Source organism: Xenopus tropicalis, chromosome 7, assembly GCF_000004195.4.
Source record: "Xenopus tropicalis strain Nigerian chromosome 7, UCB_Xtro_10.0, whole genome shotgun sequence".
In the NCBI taxonomy this organism is placed as follows: Eukaryota; Metazoa; Chordata; class Amphibia; order Anura; family Pipidae; genus Xenopus; species Xenopus tropicalis.
The window spans coordinates 6,817,315-6,832,862 of NC_030683.2; the positions used below are offsets into that span (position 1 = coordinate 6,817,315).

A 15,548-nucleotide genomic window follows, 5' to 3' on the forward strand; every position below is an offset into this window, starting at 1 on the left:
TTCAAGGAGAAGTTAATCCCTCATTGTTTTTGTTTCATCCAGTTTCAAGGAGAAGTTAATCCCTCATTCTTTTTGTTTCATCCAGTTTCAAGGAGAAATTAATCCCCTCATTGTTTTAGTTTCATCCAGTTTCAAGGAGAAATTAATTCCTCATTGTTTTTGTTTCATCCAGTTTCAAGGAGAAATTAATTCCTCATTGTTTCTGTTTCATCCAGTTTCAAGGAGAAATTAATCCCCTCATTGTTTTCTGTTTCATCCAGTTTCAAGGAGAAATTAATCCCCTCATTGTTTTTGTTTCATCCAGTTTCAAGGAGGAATTAATCCCCTCATTGTTTTCTGTTTCATCCAGTTTCAAGGAGAAATTAATCCCCTCATTGTTTTTGTTTCATCCAGTTTCAAGGAGGAATTAATCCCCTCATTGTTTTCTGTTTCATCCAGTTTCAAGGAGGAATTAATCCCCTCATTGTTTTTGTTTCATCCAGTTTCAAGGAGAAATTAATCCCCTCATTGTTTTTGTTTCATCCAGTTTCAAGGAGGAATTAATCCCCTCATTGTTTTCTGTTTCATCCAGTTTCAAGGAGAAATTAATCCCCTCATTGTTTTGTTTCATCCAGTTTTCAAGGAGGAATTAATCCCCTCATTGTTTTCTGTTTCATCCAGTTTCAAGGAGAAATTAATCCCCTCATTGTTTTTGTTTCATCCAGTTTCAAGGAGAAATTAATCCCTCATTGTTTTCTGTTTCATCCAGTTTCAAGGAGAAATTAATCCCCTCATTGTTTTCTGTTTCATCCAGTTTCAAGGAGAAATTAATCCCCTCATTGTTTTTATTTCATCCAGTTTCAAGGAGAAATTAATCCCCTCATTGTTTTCTGTTTCATCCAGTTTCAAGGAGAAGTTAATCCCCTCGTTGTTTTCTGTTTCATCCAGTTTCAAGGAGAAGTTAATCCCTCATTGTTTTTGTTTCATCCAGTTTCAAGGAGAAATTAATCCCCTCTTTGTTTTTGTTTCATCCAGTTTCAAGGAGAAATTAATCCCCTCATTGTTTTCTGTTTCATCCAGTTTCAAGGAGAAATTAATCCCTCATTGTTTTTGTTTCATCCAGTTTAAAGGAGAAATTAATCCCCTCGTTGTTTTCTGTTTCATCCAGTTTCAAGGAGAAATTAATCCCCTCTTTGTTTTCGTTTCATCCAGTTTCAAGGAGAAATTAATCCCCTCTTTGTTTTTGTTTCATCCAGTTTCAAGGAGAAATTAATCCCCTCATTGTTTTTATTTCATCCAGTTTCAAGGAGAAATTAATCCCCTCGTTGTTTTCTGTTTCATCCAGTTTCAAGGAGAAGTTAATCCCCTCGTTGTTTTCTGTTTCATCCAGTTTCAAGGAGAAGTTAATCCCTCATTGTTTTTGTTTCATCCAGTTTCAAGGAGAAATTAATCCCCTCGTTGTTTTCTGTTTCATCCAGTTTCAAGGAGAAGTTAATCCCCTCGTTGTTTTCTGTTTCATCCAGTTTCAAGGAGAAGTTAATCCCTCATTGTTTTTGTTTCATCCAGTTTCAAGGAGAAATTAATCCCCTCTTTGTTTTTGTTTCATCCAGTTTCAAGGACAAATTAATCCCCTCATTGTTTCTGTTTCATCCAGTTTCAAGGAGAAATTAATCCCTCATTGTTTTTGTTTCATCCAGTTTAAAGGAGAAATTAATCCCCTCGTTGTTTTCTGTTTCATCCAGTTTCAAGGAGAAATTAATCCCCTCTTTGTTTTCGTTTCATCCAGTTTCAAGGAGAAATTAATCCCCTCTTTGTTTTTGTTTCATCCAGTTTCAAGGAGAAATTAATCCCCTCATTGTTTTTATTTCATCCAGTTTCAAGGAGAAATTAATCCCCTCGTTGTTTTCTGTTTCATCCAGTTTCAAGGAGAAGTTAATCCCCTCGTTGTTTTCTGTTTCATCCAGTTTCAAGGAGAAGTTAATCCCTCATTGTTTTTGTTTCATCCAGTTTCAAGGAGAAATTAATCCCCTCTTTGTTTTTGTTTCATCCAGTTTCAAGGACAAATTAATCCCCTCATTGTTTCTGTTTCATCCAGTTTCAAGGAGAAATTAATCCCTCATTGTTTTTGTTTCATCCAGTTTAAAGGAGAAATTAATCCCCTCGTTGTTTTCTGTTTCATCCAGTTTCAAGGAGAAATTAATCCCCTCTTTGTTTTTGTTTCATCCAGTTTCAAGGAGAAATTAATCCCCTCTTTGTTTTTGTTTCATCCAGTTTCAAGGAGAAATTAATCCCCTCATTGTTTTTGTTTCATCCAGTTTCAAGGAGAAATTAATCCCCTCATTGTTTTCTGTTTCATCCAGTTTCAAGGAGAAATTAATCCCCTCATTGTTTTTGTTTCATCCAGTTTAAAGGAGAAATTAATCCCCTCATTGTTTTTGTTTCATCCAGTTTAAAGGAGAAATTAATCCCCTCATTGTTTTTGTTTCATCCAGTTTCAAGGAGAAATTAATCCCCTCATTGTTTTCTGTTTCATCCAGTTTCAAGGAGAAATTAATCCCCTCGTTGTTTTCTGTTTCATCCAGTTTCAAGGAGAAGTTAATCCCTCATTGTTTTTGTTTCATCCAGTTTCAAGGAGAAATTAATCCCCTCATTGTTTTTGTTTCATCCAGTTTCAAGGAGAAATTAATCCCCTCATTGTTTTCTGTTTCATCCAGTTTCAAGGAGAAATTAATCCCCTCATTGTTTTCTGTTTCATCCAGTTTCAAGGAGAAATTAATCCCCTCGTTGTTTCCTGTTTCATTCAGTTTCAAGGAGAAATTAATCCCCTCATTGTTTCTGTTTCATCCAGTTTCAAGGAGAAATTAATCCCCTCGTTGTTTCCTGTTTCATTCAGTTTCAAGGAGAAATTAATCCCCTCATTGTTTTCTGTTTCATCCAGTTTCAAGGAGAAATTAATCCCCTCGTTGTTTCCTGTTTCATTCAGTTTCAAGGAGAAATTAATCCCCTCATTGTTTTTGTTTCATCCAGTTTCAAGGACAAATTAATCCCCTCATTGTTTTTGTTTCATCCAGTTTCAAGGAGAAATTCTTCCCCTCATTGTTTTTGTTACATCCAGTTTCAAGGAGAAATTAATCCCCTCGTTGTTTTCTGTTTCATCCAGTTTCAAGGAGAAATTAATCCCCTCGTTGTTTTCTGTTTCATCCAGTTTCAAGGACAAATTAATCCCCTCGTTGTTTCCTGTTTCATTCAGTTTCAAGGAGAAATTAATCCCCTCATTGTTTTTGTTTCATCCAGTTTCAAGGACAAATTAATCCCCTCATTGTTTCTGTTTCATCCAGTTTCAAGGAGAAATTAATCCCTCATTGTTTTTGTTTCATCCAGTTTCAAGGAGAAATTAATCCCCTCGTTGTTTTCTGTTTCATCCAGTTTCAAGGAGAAGTTAATCCTCTCGTTGTTTTCTGTTTCATCCAGTTTCAAGGAGAAGTTAATCCCCTCATTGTTTTTGTTTCATCCAGTTTCAAGGAGAAATTAATCCCCTCGTTGTTTTTGTTTCATCCAGTTTCAAGGAGAAGTTAATCCCTCATTGTTTTTGTTTCATCCAGTTTCAAGGAGAAATTAATCCCCTCTTTGTTTTTGTTTCATCCAGTTTCAAGGAGAAATGAATCCCCTCTTTGTTTTTGTTTCATCCAGTTTCAAGGAGAAATTAATCCCCTCATTGTTTTTGTTTCATCCAGTTTCAAGGAGAAATTAATCCCCTTGTTGTTTTCTGTTTAATCCAGTTTCAAGGAGAAATTAATCCCCTCATTGTTTTTGTTTTATCCAGTTTCAAGGAGAAATTAATCCCCTCATTGTTTTTGTTTCATCCAGTTTCAAGGAGAAGTTAATCCCTCGTTGTTTTTGTTTCATCCAGTTTCAAGGAGAAGTTAATCCCCTCATTGTTTTTGTTTCATCCAGTTTCAAGGAGAAGTTAATCCCCTCATTGTTTTTGTTTCATCCAGTTTCAAGGAGAAGTTAATCCCTCATTGTTTTTGTTTCATCCAGTTTCAAGGAGAAATTAATCCCCTCATTGTTTTCTGTTTCATCCAGTTTCAAGGAGAAATTAATCCCTCATTGTTTTCTGTTTCATCCAGTTTCAAGGAGAAATTAATCCCCTCATTGTTTTTGTTTCATCCAGTTTCAAGGAGAAATTAATCCCCTCTTTGTTTTCTGTTTCATCCAGTTTCAAGGAGAAATTAATCCCTCATTGTTTTCTGTTTCATCCAGTTTCAAGGAGAAATTAATCCCCTCATTGTTTTTGTTTCATCCAGTTTCAAGGAGAAATTAATCCCCTCATTGTTTTCTTAACTTAAACACATTATTGTTTTCCAAGAATGAGCGCCATTGCTCCTAAAATGGCTGCTGGAGCACTTCCTGTTTGCTCATGACATTTTATAAATACAGCAATGATTGAGTTGAATTTGAATTTATTTCATGTTGAGTTTATACGACTTTCAAGGCCAGTTCCTTTCTTATTCATTCTTTTTTTCCTCTGTCCTTTATTATTCCCTTTCTATGGAACAAAAATACTCCAGCTATGTGTGTAGTTAGGTACTAGAGATAAATGAATGCTCAATTATTGGTTGGCCCCAAAGGCCCAGCCAATAAAGTTTGTGGATTTGGGGAAATACTGTACAGTTAAAGCCATTGCTGGAAAAGGATGAAAGTAAAATTGCAGACGACTTTAGCTATGAACTCAATGCAGAGATAATGCACAGATACTGACCTGCCGCATATTTTCAGCTGGAATTGTTCACTGTTGGATAAAACAGCCTTGGGGAACTGAAAGACGACCTCATATTTATGAAGGGCTGCCAAAATGACATAAACACATGTGTGAAACAATAACAATGAAATGGTATTTGGTATGAGGAAAGGCAAACAATTTCTCACCGAATCTTGTCACAAAAAAGTGCTGCTTAATGTCCCCAACATGAATGTAATAAAAACCAAACGAAGGCTCCGGTGACAGCGGGAAAGAGAGCTCAGCGATTCCCTGTGTGAGATTCACATTCTGCCACCAGGCAATATGTCTCTGGTTTGGATCCTAAAGGGAACAGAACATTATATTTAAGGGATATTGTAATATTAATTGTTCAAATTTTGCATCTGGACTAGTAGCCCACAGAGTAATGAGCGAGTAAAATGTAATGGTCACCAATGTAAAGTAAACATCTGATTGGTTGTTTGGCGTTACTAGACATGGAGCAATTTCCCTTAATCATTTTTCAATAGATCTATGCACCTTTCTGGAGTGATCCAAAGTTCAGTGTTGTAAAGGATTACTATTACTAACTGGGAACTTTCCTAGAATAGGAGGGTGGGGAGTCTTTCAGGCAAGAGGCAGTTGGGGACCAAGAGGGAGAGAAACAGGATCTAGACAAGGAGAAGAGGGTGAAGATCTGGAGCCGACATACAAAAGAGAGGTGCTTTCCCTGGTCTCCTGTTTTATTCATGATTTAGTATCGGTACATATTTTTTTTTTAAAACAGGGGTTTTTAGTTACAAAGATATGATCATTGTGAAGCCACCATACCACATCAAGGGAATCCCTATATGTCACGCTATTTACCTTTGGGTATATTATTCATAGGTTGGTACCTCCATTCATGGTTGAATTTCTTGGGAAAAAGTGTTTCCTGACCAAAGTATTGGTCTTACAGGTTGATCTTCCCCTGTTTCTGTTTTTATAGGGAAGGGGTCTCCAAGACCAACAGCCATTTTTAAAGACATAATACCAGTGTTAATGGGATGGATGATGGGAATACCAGAGGTTCTGGAACAGGACAGAACTGGGGAAGCAGCACAGGCTGGGGAGGGGTAGAGCAGGGGAAGACATAGACTAGAGGAGGAGAAAGTGGGCACAAGAACAGATGAAGAATAGGACTAGGCACAATGGATTTGGATAAGAAGAGCAGGCTAAGCAGGGATAGCAAAGTGAGAGCCAGGAGGAGCCAAAGCTATGGACAGGCTTTAGTGCTCAGGAGACCAGAAGAGAATAATATTTTAGTGAAACTGAGCCAGCCAGACCAGAACCTGTCAGGCCCACTCAAGATAAAAACCAGGATTGTACAGTCTCACGTTCAAGAGGTGAGGGGTATCCCTCATACCCAGGTGGGTAAAGAGAATGAATTGAGAAGCTGGTGGTAACTGAGGACATGATTTCTTGGTATCCAACAGGGTCCCCAGGATTTTTTTTTCCCCAGGACCCACAGGTGTTTAGTTATCACTTCTCAACTTAAACCTTGTAGGAAAACCAAGTTTAACCCAAACTAAATCAGATACGAGCACTGTAGCTTCTGACCTAAAGCCCTTGTTGTTTGGTTGGTGGTGGACTAAATATTAGGGCGTCTTACCCACCAACCCCTTGCATGTTGCTCTCAGTTCCCCCAAACCAGGTACCAAATAAATCGTCCTGTAAGCTGAGGTACTAAGTGTGCATAGAGGCCCCTAATAGCCAATCACAGCCCTTATTTGGCACCTCCATGAACTTATGGTGCTTGTGTTGCTCCCCAAGTCTTTTTTCATTTTATTGTGGCTCAGGAGTAAGAAAGGTTGGGGGCCCCTGGCCTGACATATGTTAAAGTGCAGTTCTCAGCAACACATTCAGCTTAGTGGCTCTTACTTGGTCCCCCAACAATAATGGTCACTCAGCCACTCCCTATACCTACCTACATTCCTGAAACTGGGACTTGTTGGGCAACTCTTCAAATCCATGCCCTGTTACACGTAACCCATGCCCCTCCCAATGCCGAACCACACCTACATTTCAGTACGACCAACCCATTTTATGTCATTCAGGTCTTTCAGGTCTGTCACACAAAATATAGGGGTGACTGGTTGGTGTGACCTGCACCTAGCATTTGTACAACACACAGCGCTGCGTAATATGTTGGCGCTTTATAAATAAATGTAAATAATAATAATAACACTGAGGCAAGAACTCAAGGATCTGGCAATCTATTGGATTTAAACCCACTGGGTTGGATTTGTAGAATATACACTAAACCCCAAATCTGTGATAAACGTTGAATCTACACTTTTGTAAATCACTTACCTGTATATAAATGACTCGGAACTGTAAGACACAGAGAGAAGACAACCTTTTAGAAAAATATTAATAAGATATTCCCGGCAGTTAACCGTTAGGAGACCGGTGCAGGTACAAAGAATCTATTGGTTATTTTGGCTTATAGAGCTATAGGAAACCTTCTTTTGTTTCTTCACAACCATAATTTTGAAGGTGAATCCTCTCCCAGCAGATTAGAATGAGGAGCCGCTGCATTAAGATGTTTTGATCATGGTTTTTTCAATCAAAACGATGAAGGATTTTAAACCCCAATAACAATGAAGCAAACTTCTCTATCAACTGGTAGAGTATTCATCCCATCAGTTAAACAAGCTTCACTGAAATGTACAAAGTACCCTTGTTGGTGAGGAACTTCTTCCTTATGGTTATATACCAACTGGCCCTATACTGTATGTAGGATTCCAGCTATAAATACCAACTGGCCCTATACTGTATGTAGGATTCCAGCTATAAATACCAACTGGCCCTATACTGTATGTAGGATTCCAGCTATAAATACCAACTGGCCCTATACTGTATGTAGGATTCCAGCTATAAATACCAACTGGCCCTATACTGTATGTAGGATTCCAGCTATAAATACCAACTGGCCCTATACTGTATGTAGGATTCCAGCTATAAATACCAACTGGCCCTATACTGTATGTAGGATTCCAGCTATAAATACCAACTGGCCCTATACTGTATGTAGGATTCCAGCTATAAATACCAACTGGCCCTATACTGTATGTAGGATTCCAGCTATAAATACCAACTGGCCCTATACTGTATGTAGGATTCCAGCTATAAATACCAACTGGCCCTATACTGTATGTAGGATTCCAGCTATAAATACCAACTGGCCCTATACTGTATGTAGGATTCCAGCTATAAATACCAACTGGCCCTATACTGTATGTAGGATTCCAGCTATAAATACCAACTGGCCCTATACTGTATGTAGGATTCCAGCTATAAATACCAACTGGCCCTATACTGTATGTAGGATTCCAGCTATAAACACCCAGGTGTTGGGTTCCTTGCTTTTATAGTGACAGGTAGAAGACTAGCCAGTAAGTAGGAATATTAAACTCCATACCCATAGGAATCCCTGGTTGAAGTATTGTGGATTTGTGGGTGAAGTTCAAAGGGAGTGGGGAGATAATAAATTGACCAACTAGAGTATCACGGCTGTAACTAGAAATTATAGCCCAGAGACCACTAATATGGGAATGTCTCTTACAAGAGGCCGGCCATCATTGTAGATATATTTTTTCATTTGCCGGAAGAAGACATTTTGAGTTTGATACATTCTATTGGCCAACTGATTTGTGTAGCATTTTAGTCTCCTTACTATAGGTCTCATTAGCAGGAGGGTTACTGAGTTTGCCTGCTTGGTTTGAGACGATAGCTGGCATTTAGTCGACATGCCCATCTTATTATTATCCCACCATAACTGTACAGTCTTTGAGTGTCTTTAAAGGAGAACTAAAGCTTTACAAAGAAGTGGAGATGAAAAGCTGCACATTATTTTTTCAGATTCTGTACAATCCCAAGGAACCCATAGCTCTTTAGCAATGGAGATCTGTGCCTCTCAAGATGCCCCCAGTAGCCCCCCATCTTTTTTTCTGCTGATTCCCAGTATATTCTCTTGCTGCTGTCACTTACCTGCACATAGGGACCGACTTAAAGAACCTCATTCTCTTCTTAATGATTTACAGAGCCCCCTAAGCTTAGCTTCTCAGCAGCTGCCCAGAGAGCACTGAGCATGTGCGGTGTCACTGACAATCCAAGATGGGTTGCTCCTGTGACAATTTGCTAAACCTTTAGGGTTTAGTTCTCCTTCCAAGTTGCCTTAATTCCTGTTCATTCTCCACTTACCCGAGTTTCTTTCAGTTGTAGATTTTCTTCAAGATTTACAACTCGTATTTGCACTGTGGAGAAATATAATTAATGTGACACAATCAACTTTGCATGACTCCAAGGGAATAACACCAGTATAGCAACATCTGTGGCTTCTCAGGGTGGGGGCCCAGTAGAGCAGCTATAGAGGAAGTTGACCCTACGGTTTGGCCTCCCCCTGCAACCTGCTTCCTGCTGTGGAGTCTGTTATTCCACTGATTCATGGATTTTACAAATGTCTTGGGCAGTTCAGCTATCCGGGCAATGTTAGCCGGCAGTGGATGTTTCGTTGCAGGCCAGGCAGGCAATTATTAACTAGAGTTAGAATTTTTTAATGGTTCTGTTAGGCTGAATTTAATTATATGTTCAGTTCATCTCCATCCAATAGGAAAGAACATATCCAATTAAAAATCGTACCTGTGTCCCCTGGTTTGTATAAAACTTTGTCCGTCTGAATGAAAGTGCTGGTTCTTCTCTTCCTCACTAGAACTTTGCTGCTGTTGGTTATGGTCTCCCCTGCGCTCTCAATGAGAATTTCCATGGTGGCCACTTCTTCATTCCCTTCAGAGGGCGGAGGCACCTGAATAGAAGACAATACCCATCATCTCTGGGTGGATTGTCAAAATCAATGATTTCTTTTAAAAATCTTTTTTTTTTGAAGGTTCTGGTTGCAGTCAGTTACTGTCTATTGCTGAAGAACTTCTTTATTGCTTTGTGGGTACAGTTGGGGAAGAATTATGACTGCTCAAGCTGAACGTCAGTCACTGTCTGCTGCTGAAGAACCTCCTAATTGCTAAAGTGTTTGGGGGTACAGTTGGGGGCAAGACTTTCAGCTTGAGCAAGTCCACCACTGGCACAAACCCTATTAGCAGTCTCTTTCTTATGGCCAGGAAGTAGGGACAGGTTGTGTCTGAGCTGGAGAGACTGTTTTGCCTTTGTGTTCATCTCTATGAGCAATATAAATGAAGCTGAAGCTGTGCCTCAAATTGTCCACAGATATGTAATATCCCAGCCCATATGATTCATTTTCACCTTGATGTGTATTTCCAAATATTTTACTATTACAATCAATCAGACACAACAAAGGGTGAAGGGAAAGTGGTGTTTACTTGGAATCTACCTTGCAAGGGCCATACATGGATAGCTTCAGTTTCAATGTTTGCCCTGACTTGCTGCAGAAATAACAAACAAGTAGATTTCCTTGATTGAAACAATAGACACAGAGTATGTTTGGTACAAGTCCTATTCATTGCACTTATTATTGAACAATGTACAAGGGTCTCATACAAAAAGTTCCCTCTGAACAATAATGAACTCTTCTATTCATGGGCCTAGGAATGCCAGGGCCAATTACCCCTTAGCTCAGTGGTCCCTAATCTTTTTTGCACAACGGACCAGTTACAAGCAAGACAATTTTTCCAAGGACTGGGGGTGGGGACTCCCACCTAAGTGGTAACTTTCCCTGATGCTTAGCATGGAACTTTAACTACTTTGGTTCTTGTCGCGATCAGTAGAAAGCTGTCATGGTGTAACCATTGGGGAGCTGGGGCTAGAGGTGTCCCGGTTCAGCACAGCCCACGGCCCGGTGGTTGGGGACCCCTGCCTTAGCTGGCTGCACTTACATAAATACAAGGTACCAGCAGGGGGAAAAGTTGTTTCTCGGTAGGAAGTGCTTGGGGGAACCTCACCTGAACTCCCCCTATATACATTACATGTAATGATTAGCTAGCTGACTTCATCCCTGTTTATCCAAATCCAAAGAGTGAAGCAAGACTTATTTAAACATAGTTGAACAGCTAACATATTAGCACAGAGTACACAAATGAGAAGAGCACCTCTCGCAGAATTCCTGCTTAAAAAAGCTTTATTACTGACTACTCACACAACATGTTTCGTGCTCCCTCAAGCCCTTTTTCAGCTTGAAAATTCTGTGAGAGGTGCTCTCCTCATTTGTGTACTCTGTGCTGTTTTGGTTTGTGGATAGCCATTTGGAAGACGGATGCATCTGGTCTGACAGGCTGAGCGCTTGAACAACCCACAATCGAGCTAACATATTAGGTTTGGCAGGGTTCTTGTGAAGATCCAGGGCAGGATGGAAACCAGAGAAGGGTCACTGGTGAGGAACCCTACTGTATTAAGGCCATAAATCTGTAATCATCTTTTACTCTGTTAGTAAGAGAAAGTCCTACAGTAAAGCAAAAGCTACGACATACTGAGTCAGACTCAATTTGATGAAAAATGTATCTACTAATTTAATTCAAGATTTACCCATAGACATCTATTGAGGTTTAGTGGGTTAGAACACAAGACTATTTCACATTGAATGCTGGTCTATTTTGGGAGGACTTTGGAAAGACAATTATGCCTGGAAGAGTGGAAGACAAAAAAGATGACCTGGAAAAATAAAAATGGATTCAATCACAAGAATCATGAAGATGCTACTAAAGCAAATAAAGTGCTGTCTCGTATAAAAAGGGCATTGACTCAAGGGATGAAACATAATTTTGCCTCTTTATAGGCCCCTGGTAAGGCCTCACCTTGAGTACGGGGAACAAAAATCTACAATTAGTATCAATGTTGGTATTTATAGTTTATGCACAGTGTGTGAGTGTATAGATAAGCCAGTATGGGTTTGTGGGTGTTGGGTTGAACTTGATGGACTTAGGTCTATTTTTTCAACCCAAGTGAACTAGCTATGTAATTACTCTGGAATTAAAGTGTTTAGTAATTTGTGAGCTGGGATGGAAATCAAGTCATACCATGTGCCATACCATAGTGAGACTGATCAGGTTATCTGATTGCTTGATATGAGTTTGCTAGACTGAGACGTTATGGAAGCTACTTAAATACCCGTTTGAATCCAAAACGTTATTTGGGTGATTTCATTCTAAACTTTTCACTATCAATATAAGTAGAGTGTATCACTGTGTGGGTGCTGTGGGGCTGATGGGTACCTGGAATGTCACACAGCTGAAGAGGGATTTCTGCTGGAGGTTCCTCTCTATCACCGTTGAGTTCCGTTCGGCCATGTTCAAGGTAACCTGTATCCGGCTGTCTCCCTCCGCCCCACTGAGGTGCACACAGGCTTGTTCAGAATGGGGGGCCACCAACTCCGAGGGGAAGATCACCACATAATGCCTGTGGGGGAAATCATTTAGATTGTACTACAGCAGGGAATGGTAATTATCTGGCTATTTCACGTGATTTTTTTATTTAGTCAGAATGACCAGTCTGGTATGGAAACCAGGAGAGCACCATGGCATTGGGACAATGTCTCTTTGGCCTTTGGCCTCTAATAAAGATGCACAATCCTGGTGAGACCACCCAGAGTGTATAGTGGTGGTCTCCACAGTAAGGGCTTCTACCCAACTTCAATAAAATCCAGTGAGTGTGAATAGCAATACCATATGAGTGTGCAATATAAGGCATCTATTCCCAGCATCAGGCTGGGACCCCAGGGGCCCACCAGAAAACCTTAGACCATGGGCCCATTCTCCAAACTATGTTCCCTCCACACCTTACTCAACCATTATATTTTACTAGTGTTTTATCATTACATACTATGATCTATTCTTCTATCTATTTAGTTTCTTTGTTCCCATAATGAACTAGGGAATGTCCATGTCATAGGCCAAATGGTTAGAAGCAGGAGGTCCCACTGACACCTGGGCCCATCGGGAGTTTTCCTGGTATCCTATTGGGCCAGCCTGATACTGTCTATTCCTGTGGGTACAGACCCTCACGGATCAATGGAACCAACTCACAGTGGCGTAACTAAGGAGACAAATCCCGCAGCAGCAGATGGACCTGGTGACACAGGGGGCGCAGTAAGGACCCATGATTCCTGCTATCTCTTAGGCCAGGGTCCCTGTTATGGCCCCCTTGTACTTGGGATCTCTGTTCCTGCTGCTGACCAAAGCCAACTATCCCCCCCTTACAGTCCCCTTCCACCTGCCTTTTACATCAAGCACTGGAGCAGGCATTGGGGGGTAACTAGGGGCCCACAGATAAGAGTATGGGGGCAGCCTGTGAGTGAGGGTTCAGGAGGGGGCAGGTGGCAGATGCTATGCTACACCATGTGCTGAAACCTGGTCAAACAAGAAGTTAGTGTTTACCCTTATGCGGAATCTAGACTAGCTTCCAATTAGACCCCCATTCACTGCTGTGGGCCAACCAATGGGGATGAATAGGTACAACAAACATGCGTATTCAATATCAGCTCTACACAAATACTCACAGCTTTGCCTCCAATGTCCCAGAGAGATGCAGTAGGACCAGCGCCAAGCCCAGGGCCCTGAGCAGCACCATGTTGCACGTCCTCAGTCTGTCTGTCTTTGCCGGGGGACTCAGTGCTGAAACAACAACCTTTCAGTCTAAGCTAAAACCTTTTCCCAAACCAGAGGGTCAAGAGAAGTAAAATCACTTGTATTAATTGCTGCTAATGCCCAGTCTGGCACTGTTAGAAGACACCATAAATGACCCTTCTGCACAAAGGCAAATGCTCGGTAATGATCTACACCCTTATTTCAAGGGGATCTAAGCCCACCCACAGCCCAACTAGTTTCACATTCACTCTCAGACTTGGCCACTGACCAGGGAACGGCAAATATTTGTTCTACTGATCAACCCAAGGTCTGCACTAGGGGGTTATGAGTAGTAGTTATGTCAGAGTAAACACAGTGAGTATCTACGAAACCCCAGTAAGCCTGGTCAAAACAAGTAGCAGTGAGAAACACGGATAATCTCAACATTAGCAAAAGGAAAATAAAACTGCTGAGATACGGAGACACTATGTATAGGAACTTGTGGTCTTGTAGATTGTGTTAAACAGATCATTTTCATTTACCAAAAATGAGGAAAAGGGCAAAAAAAGTCCATCAGTTTCAACCTCTCATGTCTATATGAAACCTGCCTAACTGCTAGTGATCTGGGGCAAACAAACTCCATCTGAAGCCTCTCTAATTTGCCTCAGGGGGGTAAAAAATTCCTTCCTGACTCCAAGATGCAAATCGGACCAACCCCTGGATCAACTTGTAGTAAGAGCTATCTCCCATATCCCTGTATTCCCTCACTTGCTATAAAGCCATCCAACCTTTTTGAAGCTACAGATGCAGCCAGTAAGTTTTCACATTTTGTCCCACCATGTCCAGACACCAATTTTTAAGTGTTAAATCCTGCCTCTAGGTGGTGCTAGAATGAAAAGACTTTTCAGCAAAACGCAATAGACCATGTGCTACCTGGTGATGAATTTTGTTAACTGGAAGAGACATAATGCAACAACATGGTAAAGGAATATTCCTGCATCTGTACCTTATTTATGTTAGTATCAGTCTCCTGATACCCCCTTTTAATACAGCTCAAACCCCTATTTGCCCTACAGCTGCTGCCTGGCATTGCTTGCTACAGCCTAGTTTATTATCTACGAGGCTCCAAGGTCCTTCTTCATTATGGATATGCCTAGTGCCGTCCCATTAAGGGTCTTTATTAAGACCAATAGACCTTAGCTTAGAAAGCAGTCGTTTGTGGGGAACTCTTGCAAAATCCAAATAGATCCCGCCTACTGCACCCCCAATGTCCAGCTTTTTACTTACAAGCAAGCAACGAATCCAAACCCGCACTCCCTCAGCCCTCCAACGAAAACTCACCGCTCGGTGCACAATGCTAGAGAGGGATCGGCACCCTCCCCACAGATTCCAAACAAGCAAATAGCAACGGCACTCAAGAGCTGCATACGGGCCTTGCCCTTAAAAAATCCTTTATTGCGGAAATGCAACGTTTCGAGACGTTGCATTTCCGCAATAAAGGATTTTTTAAGGGCAAGGCCCGTATGTAGCTCTTGAGTGCCGTTGCTATTTGCCAGCTTTATACTTACCTCATCATAAAAAGCTATCAAATTTGTCTGCCATGACCTGTCCTTCATAAAGCCATGCTAATTACTGCTCATAATGCCATTCTCCATAGGTAATATAACAGATGAAAATCAGAATCACAAAGAGGTGTGGCTAAACCTGAACTAAGCTCTCTTACTACCCAAGGGTGTATTCCATCTGCCCCTGGTGCCTTGTTTGCATTAATTTTGAGTAACCCTTTATGTACCATGTCCTGCGTCAACCACTGACTAGACTTGAGCTGAGTCATCAGTGTCCATATCAGGTGGGTCTTGAAACTCTGACTCTGTTGTATACACTGAAGAAAATAACTGGTTTAACACATTTGCCTTTTCTGTATCGACTATAACCACTTTATTTCCATTAATTTATTAACTAATAGGGCCACGCTCCCAACCTACATCTTTTTACTATTAATATACTTAAAAACCTTTTTGTGGTTAGTCTTGGCCTCTGACACAATCTGTTCTTTATTTTCTATCTTTGCCTTCCTGATTGCTTTTTACAATATTTGTTAGTGTTTATATTGATTGAATGCAGCTTCTGTCCCCCTCTTACATTTACTTCTTCAGAGAAAACATTTGAAAACTTTTATACAAATTGATTTGTATAAATAACATCCCATTTGGCCAGTTTGGTAGGGCAAAATGTAACTCTTGCACAGTGGAAAATGT

At 40.5% G+C, this 15,548-nt stretch overlaps 1 protein-coding gene across 1 annotated transcript in view; it reads right to left on the minus strand.

Moving 5' to 3' along the window:
* The window catches only part of LOC101730963 (alpha-2-macroglobulin-like protein 1), a 50,092-nt gene extending 36,591 nt beyond the window's left edge, over nt 1–13,501 (minus strand). The window contains exons 1-7 of the mRNA XM_031905382.1: nt 13,224–13,501; nt 11,941–12,124; nt 9,404–9,566; nt 8,966–9,018; nt 7,073–7,093; nt 4,909–5,062; nt 4,742–4,826 (exon numbers count right to left, since the gene is read on the minus strand). Coding sequence (XP_031761242.1) covers nt 4,742–4,826; nt 4,909–5,062; nt 7,073–7,093; nt 8,966–9,018; nt 9,404–9,566; nt 11,941–12,124; nt 13,224–13,294 — 731 coding nt within the window. The 5' untranslated portion in view covers nt 13,295–13,501. The remainder of the gene's footprint in view (nt 1–4,741; nt 4,827–4,908; nt 5,063–7,072; nt 7,094–8,965; nt 9,019–9,403; nt 9,567–11,940; nt 12,125–13,223) is intronic.
* Nucleotides 13,502–15,548: the final 2,047 nt, after the last annotated feature.